Source organism: Geospiza fortis, unplaced genomic scaffold, assembly GCF_000277835.1.
Source record: "Geospiza fortis unplaced genomic scaffold, GeoFor_1.0 scaffold172, whole genome shotgun sequence".
NCBI lineage: Eukaryota > Metazoa > Chordata > Aves > Passeriformes > Thraupidae > Geospiza > Geospiza fortis.
The window spans coordinates 3,733,779-3,744,917 of record NW_005054309.1 but is presented as its reverse complement, the minus strand read 5'-3'; the positions used below and the strand labels follow the sequence as shown (position 1 = coordinate 3,744,917).

The following is an 11,139-nucleotide window of genomic DNA, read 5'->3' as shown; positions in this document are numbered from 1 at the left end:
TGCCTGGCCTGCCCGGCCTGACAGTCGGGGAGGGCAGGGCTGGGACCAGCACAGCCCCCTGGCCTTGCGCTGGGCACTAGGGGGGGTGCAGGGGGTCCCTGGAAGAGATGGGATTCCTGGGGGAGAATGAGGGCATGTGAGTCGTACAGCATGCTGGCAGTGCTGCCAGCCCCATTCCTGCAGAGACAACTAGCAAATAGTGCCTGCCAGAACCTTCCCCAGGCTCACAAACCCCATGCCTGGCACCTCCATCACGGGTACCCCCTGACCGCTGAGGGTGCCTGCTGGTTCCCTGCCTGATGCCTCCCACGCTGGCTGCAGCCTTCCTCCCTGCTCTCCTGGCTCTTGACTGCATCAGCAAGAGCCTCTCCTCCCTGCAGTGCAGCTCAGGCAGGAGGGGCTGCCAAGTGCCGAAACCTCCCAGCACGCCACCTCCTGTGCTCCAGAGCTGCTGTCTGTGCTGTGCTCCATCCACGGAGCACGTGGGCTGAGGGGCACTGGAGAGCTTCCCAAATGCAGGCAGCATGGGGAGTCCCCTGGCCTTGGAGCAGGGACATCCCCTGCCTGGGAGGAGGATGGCTACAGGGTTTAGCTGGGGTCAGAGGGGGAAGAGCCCTCCTGGAGGAGGAGGAGGAGGGATCTGGGTGAGCCACATGCTTCAAGAAAACGTGTTGCGGGGTCTCCCAGACCTGACGCGCTCACAGGGCGCTCCTGTGGCTCAGCTTTTGTGTACAGAACGCTTGTCAGCGGGAAAAGTGCAACCTCAGGTTCTCTCCCACAGGCAGCTCTTTGTTCCCAGATAAAGGACCTTACACCAAAGGCCCTTTGTGCTGCTGTTCAGAACAGTGCTGGGATTAATTGTACTGATAGGTGCTTGAATGGGGAGCACGCAAGGCCACTCACTCCTGGTGTAATTATCTTCAAAACTGAGAAAGAAATTAAAATATGCAGAGATGCCCCTTTTGGTGGCTTTTTGAATAGCAGGTAGTGTCCAGGATTAAAAGTGCATCTCTAAACAAGCTAGCTTTCCTTCCAGAGGAAAAAAGCATGGCAGTGAGGGGGAAAAGAGGCACCTGGCACCACTGTTAGCAGCCACCATGGTGGAAGCAAAGCCATGTCCTGGGGCAAATGGCCCAGCCATTGGTGGTGTCTGCAGGGGCTCAGAGTGGGGCAAGGGGCCACATAAGGCTGGTCTGGGCCACTTGCCCCGTGCTGAGCTCCTGCAGACATGGTGCCATGGTGTGCATAGCTCACAGAGAGCATGGGCACGTTGCAGAACAGGTTCCTCTGTTTGCAGCAAGGCTGCGTGGGTGTCTTTACTAACTCTTCTCCCTTGCCTTCTTCCAGGATGCTCTGGACTTGCATGAGCTGCCTTCTCCTCATCGGGCCAAAGAGCTGGCGTCCTATATTGCCGGTGTATCCTGATAAAAGCCATCAGTCCATGTATTCTAAGGGGAGAGCATTCAAAGTGGAGCTTATTGGTGGAGAGGATTGAGTCTTCCCCAGTGGCTTCATCTTGAAAGAATTTTGATATTTCCCCCCCTTTTCTGGCTCAGCCATCGCTGCCGCGCGCGTCTGCCGCTCAACAGCGCGAGACGGGCTCTCTGGGCCTCTTAAGGGGGGAGTTCAAACGTTTTCGCTGGCCTCAGACCATGCATGCCGCATTCCTGAGCCTCAGCACCAGGAGAGAGAGGTCCCCGGCTCCAGATGGGTCCTTGCCAGGGCTTCAAACACCTAGTGAACTGCTGGGACTCTGTGGAGGTGATGGGAGGGCTGCTGGTAGGGGACCGTTCGTCTTTGCAGCTCAGGGTGTGCTTGGGAGGAGACGTGCAGGGCAGGGAGGAGGCAGCCAGAATGATGCTCACAGCCCTGTCCAAGGAGTAAGAATCTTTCCCTGTCTTGGGATCCCACTCTGCCATGGAACTTCTGCTTCTGTGTGGAGTCAAGCCTGGCTGGCTGCACTTGCTGAGCATAGTTGGGCTCCTGCTCCATGCCTTGATTTTGCCCAGATGAAGGTAAGGAGAGGACAACTCCCAGCACTGCAGACAGTGATAAAGCAGGCCTTAGGGTGACTTCCCAAGCTGGCAAAATTGGGAGCCAATTTCCCGTTGACTAATGGGACCAGGCTCTTGCTGTGGTGTGCGGGATTGAAGTGGCTTTGACTCACTGTTCAGCCAGCCCTGACGCCATTCACGTCCCTCCACAGCACCTGCAAACCTGAACTGTGCCGGGAGATCACCGGTGACACCTCTCAACCCCCCTCTGGCACCATGGGCCAGAGGAAGAGAGCAGTTGCTTGATCCTGAACCTCTGAAGTCCAGTGCTTGGGCTCCCCAGCCCCAAGCGTGCTCTCTCACATGCCCTTTCAAGGGGGGCCAGTGCTTGGTGTGCCCCAGTGTTTTTGGGAGAGAGGACCAGGTTCAGGGCCAGGCCACTGTGAGAGCTCTGCAGCACCTTTAAGGGCTCAGAGCAGTTTCTGCAGCTCAGCTCAGCGTGTGCAACAGCCCCTGGACCATGCAGCACAGAAGCCTATAGGGCCTTCCACCCATGACCTTCACAATGGCGGGCTGCAGGGGTCTGAGAGGCTCCACTGACCCCACCTGGGTCACTCCTGTGGCTGCAGGAAACCCCCTCTGCCCTCTGTGCTCAGCCTGTTTCCTTTAGCTGAGTTGCTCAGTGAGGTTTTTTTTTATTTTTATTATTTCCCCTCCCCGCTCTCTCTGTGTGGTTTACGTGGCTCTCACACCAACAGCCGGCTTGGGTCTGTCAGTTTTTCTCTCCTCTGCTGGTCAGATGGCAGATGCTGCCAAATTAGGATGCAGGCAGCGAGCCTCCTGTCCAAGCTGAGGTTCAGCCCACGGCCGACACTCAAGGGGAAGGACGCTGCCGGAGGGGACAGCTGCCATGGCAAAGGCTTCCTACATGGGGCCTGCTGCTGTGCAGGAGAGTTCCCGCATCCCCTGGACAGGTTTGGGAAGCAAACACCCACCGTGGTCTGGTCAGTCCATGCTATGCTGTGGCTTGCCACAGCATCCTTGTGTCACTCTATTTGTGGGCACACCCTGCCACCCAGATCCCCATCTCCCTGGCCTGACTCACCGCCACAGCCGCTCATCCATCAGCAGCCCCAGCCCTGAGAACACAGGGCATCCTTTCCCCACTCCTCCTGCAGAAACACCCCCAGCTGGCCCTGCACTGGCTGGACCCGCAGAGTCTCTGCCCCGGGAGTTGGCAGCCCCGCACTGTGAGCGCTGAGCACACGCTTGGCTCTGCTCACCGCCAGCGCGGCGTGTCTGGGCCCTCAGCACCGCTGTGCCCTTATTAGGGCAGCCAGCACAGGGCCTGTCCCTCACAGAGGTGTGGGCAGCCCCCTCCTGGAACCTGCTCCCCCATCATCTGGCACTGCCTGCCCGCCCTGGCAGCCGCCCCATGCAGGGGTCTGGGAAGCACAGCAGTGTCTCCTGTGGTCTTGTGGTCGTGCAAAGCCACACTTGGGATCCTGCCGGGGTTCAGTAACTAATGGTGTGGGATATGGGAAGGGAGAGAGATGGTGCCTTGCTGTGTCCCCTGGGCAGGTAGTGCTTTGAGACTGAGCAGAAGCTGCCTTATTGGGTGCACAGAGCCATTCTGCCCATCCTGTGTCCCACCCTTCCTGCATTACCTGCTTGACAGAGGGCTTCTTCCTTCCCTCTGTTTTTGCCAGATGCCCCTAGTTTGTGTTCTTGAGAAACAGCAAATAACCCTGCCCAGCAACCATCTCTGCATTGGAGCCTGATGTAGATGCTGCCCTTCTGCACCTCTGCCAGTGGGGAGTTGGCACCACAAAAGGTTTTCCTCCCTCTGTCCCCAGTGCCATGCCCACTGCTAGTGCCACCAGGCCACAATGGCACTGTGTTTGTGTTTGCTCTGGGCAAACAGCCTGAGCGAGAAGCAAGTTCGCTGGCCCAGCTGGGAACCTGGCAAACCACAAGGCAGGTCAGAGAGCCCACGTATCCCCAGACATGCTTGTTTATCTGTGCCGTGGTGGCACCCACAGCCTGTGCTCCCAGTCTGCCTGTGGGTGCTGGCCTGGGAGCTGCTGGCGGGTCTCGCTGGGGTGGGACACGGGAAGAAGGTGTTTACCTCCAGTCGGGCTTCATCCGAAACCCTGCGATGCGTGAATGCTTCCTTCCTCCTCCACACTTCCTCCCTGCCTAGGTCAGCCTGGGGTTTTCCTGGGCTGGAAGGAAAGAAGCTGAAACTGCCTCTTGCTGTGGGGCTGAGCCGTGGTGCTGGCACAGCTGAGCTGCCCTGGCATGTCCTTGTGCCCCAGCTGGCAAGAGTGAGCGGTTCCCAGCCCGCTGCTGGGTCTAGGACAGCCGTGGCTCCCTGCCCTTCCTCTCGAGCCCGGGTGGGCTGAGAAGTGGACAGATGGATGGGCAGCCCTTGGGGAGCTGCAGAGGGTTTCACATGGGGCCATGCTTGTGGCTGGGGAGGAGGATGCCCTTGTCAGGGAGGTGTTTTGGCCCTGGTCCTGGGTCCTGCTCGGTGCAAGCAGCAAAGCCCCCCTGAGCACACCAGGGTCTCCAGGCATTTGCACCCCCCTTCCACCAAACCCCCGCTAGGCAAAGGAAGGTCCAGAGGACCCCAGGGTGCCGGGGTGCCTGCTCCCCTCCAAACAGCCTAAGGGCCATCCCTGGAGCAGAACTCACAGGGCCAGCAGCTCACAGAGGGGCCGTTGGCCCCTGAGCATGCCAGTGTGCTCTCATGCTTGTGTTTCGCTGCTGGTTTTTGCGCGTGGTGCTCGCGCGGAGCCACGCGGCTCTGCCTGGGATTAGCGACAGCTGCCTGCAATTGCAGCTCTTCCCAGACAAGCGTCTCGCTCCCCCAAGGCTGGGGCTGGGGCTGTTTGGGGAATGCTGCCGGGGTGGTTTGTCTTGTAGTCTGCTCCAGGAATGTTGGCCAGACGGTCAAATTCTTCTCCCCTCTTGTAAAATGAGTGATGTGGGGCGTCTCTGGGAGAGCAGCCTGCCAGTCCCTCCTCCTCTGGATAAACCTGCCTGGCCCGCACCGCCCTGTCATGGGAACGGGCCCTTTCAACCCCAGCCACATTAAATACGCGCCCTGCCAAAGCAGAGGGGGAGGGTGCGGACAGGGGCGCCCGGTCTTCCTCCTTTGGCACCCCTGCACTGCCTGGGGGACACGTTTGGCTGTGCTGGTGGCTGGGGATGGCAGCTTGTCCCCATCTCCCCCTTGCCACCTGGCCAGCTCCTCGTCCTGCCGCTTGCCTCCTCCAGCACAGCTCTCCAGGGACGCCTCGCTCTTCCTGTTCTCTTGACAGGAGAAGAGAAATCTGGAGTCTGTCTGCGCCGCTCCCCCCTCCTCCCACCACGTCTCACCCCCCAAGTTGCTGTTTTCCACAGAAATGTCAGGCTCAGCTCTCCTCTCCCCCACTCCTCCTGGTTTTTTTCCCCTCTAATCTTGGCCTTCATCTCCAATTATTTCTTTTTCTCCTTCTTTTCTCTCCAGAGACCCTGATGGACACAAAGTGGGTGACCTCTGAGTTGGCATGGACAACTCATCCGGAGACAGGGGTAAGTTTAGAACCAGCCCTGGTCCTGACTTCCAAAGGGCAGAGCTGGCCCTGGCCCCATGGGAATCAAGGGCAGAGCTGGCCCTGGCCCCATGGGAATCGAGGGCAGAGCTGGCCCTGGCCCCATGGGAATCATGGTTGCTCACCACTGCCTTTGTGAAGCTGGCTGCACCTTTCTCCTTTCCTCCTGTGCATATCCTCGCCTTGTGAAACCATCTCCTCTTGACTCAGTGCCAGTGGAGTGGGAGTGTCATGGTCCCTGGCCTGGGTTGCTCTTAGTCAACTTGATGACCAAGAGGGTTGTGACAGGTGAAGGTGTAGCTGCTGCTCTTCCCTGTTGACTGTTGCCTGTTCCCCCCCACCCTGTGCCATTCACGATGTGTCTGTAGCACTGCTGTCCCTGGCTGGGGATCTAACCTTTTCCCTTTCAATCACAGTGGGAAGAAGTCAGTGGTTATGACGAGGCCATGAACCCTATCCGCACGTACCAGGTCTGCAACGTACGGGAGGCCAACCAGAACAACTGGCTTCGTACCAAATTCATCCAGCGCCAGGACGTCCAGCGCGTCTATGTGGAGCTGAAGTTCACTGTGCGGGACTGCAACAGCATCCCCAACATCCCTGGCTCCTGCAAAGAGACCTTCAACCTCTTCTATTATGAGTCAGATACGGATTCTGCCTCTGCAAACAGCCCTTTCTGGATGGAGAACCCCTATATCAAAGTGGATACAATTGCCCCAGATGAGAGCTTCTCCAAGCTGGAGTCTGGCCGCGTGAACACCAAGGTGCGCAGCTTTGGCCCTCTCTCCAAGAATGGTTTTTATCTTGCCTTCCAAGACCTGGGAGCCTGCATGTCCCTCATCTCCGTCCGGGCTTTCTACAAGAAATGCTCCAACACCATTGCGGGCTTTGCTATCTTCCCGGAGACTTTAACGGGGGCCGAGCCCACTTCCCTGGTCATCGCCCCGGGCACCTGCATCCCCAATGCAGTGGAGGTGTCTGTGCCCCTCAAGCTGTACTGCAACGGCGACGGCGAGTGGATGGTACCCGTGGGAGCATGTACGTGTGCTGCTGGATATGAGCCCACCATGAAGGATACCCAGTGCCAAGGTATGTGCATGGCAGAGTGATCATGGCTTTTGTCCTCATGAGTGCATTGGTGTGAAGGAGGTGATTTTGCATTGAGCTCAGTCTGGTCTTGGAGGCTTTTCCCTGATGAGGGAGCAGGGTGGTATCTCAGAGGACTGGTCTGCAGTTTGACTCCGAAGCCTTAAAACCTTTGTGGTCTGGACTCATGCAGTGTCTGCTGGGACACACTGGTGAGCAACCAGCAGTGCTACCCTCTGTGGGATGCATCTCCCTGCACAGAGCTGCAGCTCAAGGCATGGTCCTCAGCAGGGATCCAGCACATTTAAGCCCTTGAGCATTACCAAAACCTCTCTCTCATCGCTGCTGCCGTATCCAGCATCTTCTGTCTCTCCCTCCTGCAGTGCTCGTGGCTGGGGCGAGCGATTGTTCTTGGCAAGTGTGATTTCACACTGCTTGTGCGGAGGCTTGTTCAGAAGCCCTGGTGGTGAGCAGGGCTCCCCTGTGGGAGAAGCCATGCTGATGCCTGCTCCCCCTGCCAATGCTGAAAGCTTGCCGCAGGGATGGTAGGGACCAGCACGAAGGCAGGGGATCTGAAGCTCCTTGTTCTTGCTGGAAGGGAAGGAAACATATCCTGCACGTGGAGATGTTGGGGATGGAGACCCGCCCCAGCAGCAGGATAGCTCTCTGTGGGTCCTGCAGCTGCCATGCTCTCCCACAGTAGCTTTGGTGTTGCTGTTTAAACCCAGTTGGGGTGTGTTGGTAAGAAAAAATCTGTCTGGATGAACGTTGCATTCCCTTGGGGTGATTTTTTTTCCTGTGAGCTGTCTCTGGCAGGGAGGACCCTGCCCTGGGGTGCCTGGGGTTTAGGGCAGAAAGGTTGTCATTCCCCTTGGCTGCAGGCATTGTACAGGGAGCGGGATGCTGGCGGGGCCCCCAGCCCTGGATGCCTTGTGCTGGCCGATGACGGGATGCTTGGCGCCAGCCCTTTGCTCTTGGCAGGGGCCGTGTGATTTGGGATGGCCTGTGACGTGGGGCTCGGGCCAGGCTGGCCTCCCCGCTGCCTTTGGGAGCAGTGTGGCTGACAGCTGTGCTGCTGTGGCTGGGTAGGGAGAGGTCAGCCTGCACAGGGCCGCAGCTCTGCCGGGGATCCAGAGCCTCCAGCACCATCAGTGCCAGCACAGCTCTGACTTCAGAGCCACAGCCCCCTGCATCAGTCTTGTGAGCACCAGTCTGGCTCTCCTGAGCTGATGGACACCAGCGCCAGGCATCTGTCCACACTTTAAACTGCACTGAGGTCCATCCTCCTGGGTAGCTGCTTTCCTTCTTGCTTGGACTGGGAGATCTTAGACCATACACAATGTTGGCTCTTTCCCAGCAGAGAGTGAGGTTTGGGCACAAGGTGACAGTTTCCAGCCAGGACTGGGGATGTGCTGAGAGGGGCCATCCCAAGGCAGGACAGAGCTCCTCAGATTAGGCTCAGGAGCCTGGGGCAAGATCCCATCTCCGCATCCCCAAGCTGGGCAGACCCCCATGTGGCAGCTTTCCCAGCGCCTTTGATTTCCCACCAAGCCCCAGCTTCTGCTGCAGCAGGCAGGGAAGCCACGCTGGGCCCCGGGCACGTCTCCATCCGGCAGCCTGCCTCCTCGCTGGGCAGCAGCGGCGCTGTCCTCACGTTTCTCTGGGAAAGTTGCACTGCGCTTGTAGGATCAGATTTTCCGCCATATGATCGCGTGTTTTAAGTGGAAACAGCTGAAGAGGGGCTGGGAGAAGCTGGAGCTGCAGCTCCTTTTCTCCTCTTGGCTGGATGTTCCCTTACCCCATTTCCACAGTCCAGCACCCCAAGAAGTCTCAGAGCCTGTGTTGTGGGCAGAGGTGTGGATGCAGCCCCCCAAAGCTGGGGTTTCATCGCTCCTGCCCCAGGGAGCCCGCAGGGGCTTCACCGTGCAGGCGAGCAGCGCTCCAGAGTGCCAGATGGCATTTTAATAAATAACAATACCCAGTTACTGCTTAGATGGGATAAGCCCTGTTGTAAATCTCCCCCTTTTCCCAGACTTTCAGTGGCCTTTGAAGACCTCCTCCTCCTCCTCCTCCTCTTTATCTCCATCCAAGCCAAGATTAGAGCTCACATTCAGACCTGTTACAATGCAGCTTGTATCCCAGTCCCTCGGGAGCAGAGGGCTCATCGTGCCCGACTGAAGACAGTTTCTTTGGCATGCTTTGTAAGGCGATACGCCAGGCTGGTACCTGGCGCTCTACTCCTGAGTTGCCACAGCATTGATTTGGCATCTCATTCTCAGCCTCATTATCTTTATTTAATTAGCACACGGCCCTTCTGGGGGTTGTGCCGCTTCCCACACACTCCCTGCCACGCAGAGCTGCAGAGGCAGCTCTTGGAGGACAAGAAGGAGCTGCTGGCCGGGGAGGGGAGCAAAGGCTCCCACATGCCTCCATGGGCTGGGGGGCACTGCACTCACACCCCACGCCCTGCAGCCCCTGGGGTTTAGCTTTTCCCCCAGCCCCATCCCTTCTCCTTTTCATTAGGAGGCACCCAAACAGTTCAGGGGATTTGATGTCAAGGGACTCCCCAAAAATGGTCCTGGGCATGTGCTCCGTGATGGATTTGTTGGGATTTGCACCCCTTGTGTTGCTGGCTTCACACAAAGGCAGAAAGGCTGCTGTGCCAGGTGGACAATGAGCCCCCTCCTTGCATGTCCTCTCTGCTTAGGAGGAGGACCACAGTGCCCCCAGAGCCTGCACCCCGCCTGGGAGGGGAATGGAGTCTGTGTGGTGCACTCCATGGATACCCAAACTGTAGGAGCACTGGGGGTGACGGTGTCCAGCATGACACCACACCTTCCTGAGACCCATTTCTCAGTCTTTTTGATGTTTCTTTTCTCGTGGCACCTGGCACTGAACATTTGGGCACAATCAGTAGGTGAGCGCAGGTCAAGCTGGGGCCAAAATCAGAATTTTTGCAAAAATAAATTTCCCTTGCAATCAGTGACTAATGAAAACATCACCCTGAATTAAATAAAAAAAAATTGCCAAGCAAGCATTGCACTTGCCAACTGTTTGCAGCTTTGCATTGCAACATGGGCTTACTGCATGAAACCCAGGAAGTGAAACTGCCTGGGATTAATTGCCCGGGATTCCAGATCAAAGGCAGCAGCAGGGAAGGCAGGGAGAGCTGCCGGTTTACAGCCAGGCAGCTCCACAATGGGTTACTTGTAACACAGTCGAGGAAATCTGCCCCTGCCGTCCTGCCTGTGACCCACTGTGGTTCAAGAGGCAGCTTTGCTTATTGAATTTTTTTTCTTTTCTTAAAAAAAAAAAGAAAAAAATTGTTTTCCTGCCTGTTCCTTGGATGCCACTTCAAACCCCCAAAGGCTCTCTCCCTTCAGATTTACTCCATTCACTTTTGGACTGCGCTAGTGTGAAATATTTTCACCCAAAGGGTGATTATTTTACTTTATTTTAAATAACTGCCTTTTAAGAGAGACTTAAAAACAGAGTTACCGCCTCGGCTGTAGCCAGGCTGTTGCTTCCACAGCTCTGCTCCATCTGTAGCCACTTACGACAGCGAGAAGGGAGCGAGCTGTGCAGGTTCATAAAGCACAGATCGTCCCAAACAAACCTGACTGCTGCCTCTAAAGAAATTACAGGGTTGATGGGCAAAGGGATATGATCAGTTTAATTTATCTAGGCTCAGGCGAGGCGTCCTGCTTCAATCCTACAGGGAGAGAAATAGCTGGAAGGATGCTGGAATATTGTAGTGTGAATGGGAAGCAGTCGAAACATGAAACATGGTAGTTTAGGGCTGGTTTTTTTCCAGTGTGTCATGGATATCCCTGCCTTCCCCAGGGGAGGGGACCCCAGAGTTTTGGGGATGCACGTGTGGGTCACTGCTGCTTGCCTGCATCCCATGCAATAATGGAGGCTGCCTACGGGATGAGTCACTGCTCTCTGCTGCTGCCAGAAGGGTTTTATTTCGGTGGTTTTTTCAGCTCTCTTCCTTGAACTTTATTCGCCACAGTGGAGATTGTATTTGGGAGTAGTACCCTCCTCTTCCCCCAGCTCTGTGCTGCAGCTTTTTGAGACAGGATCAGGCCCTGGAGGAGGGTAGCTGATGAAAATCCTGGAGGGGCTGCCAGAACCGGATGGCCGCGTTTGCCATGCCGGGAGTGCGATGCCCCATAGGGGTGCAGGGGCAGCTTCACAGCAGGGCTCTGTTACTGTCCTTTTCCCTCCCACATCCCACACAAATCCCCTCTGTGGCTGATCTCCGCTGTCAGGCCAGACTGCCTCTCCCTGCCATCAAACCAGCGGCTCCTCTCCGCTTCGGTTCCCTGACCTGTTATCCTGTGGCTGTCACTGACTGTCATGTTCTCCCCAGAAGTGACCGCAGCACAGCACCAGGAGATGTGATCTGTGTGCAGAGGTTCAGAGTTGTTATTTTATTTGAGGACACTTCAGCAGGA

At 56.9% G+C, this 11,139-nt stretch overlaps 1 protein-coding gene across 5 annotated transcripts in view; it reads left to right on the top strand.

Moving 5' to 3' along the window:
- EPHB3 (EPH receptor B3) overlaps positions 1–11,139 on the top strand; it is a 24,293-nt gene that overhangs the window by 4,906 nt on the left and 8,248 nt on the right. For 3 of the 5 annotated variants that reach the window (XM_031055357.1, XM_031055355.1, XM_031055358.1), the window contains exons 2-3: positions 5,509–5,573; positions 6,010–6,682. In XM_031055357.1, coding sequence (XP_030911217.1) covers positions 5,517–5,573; positions 6,010–6,682 — 730 coding nt within the window. In that variant the 5' untranslated portion in view covers positions 5,509–5,516. Of the gene's footprint in view, positions 1–5,390; positions 5,407–5,508; positions 5,574–6,009; positions 6,683–11,139 lie in introns of those variants that run through there. The other 2 variants (XM_031055356.1, XM_005418993.2) reach the window with 2 other exon arrangements.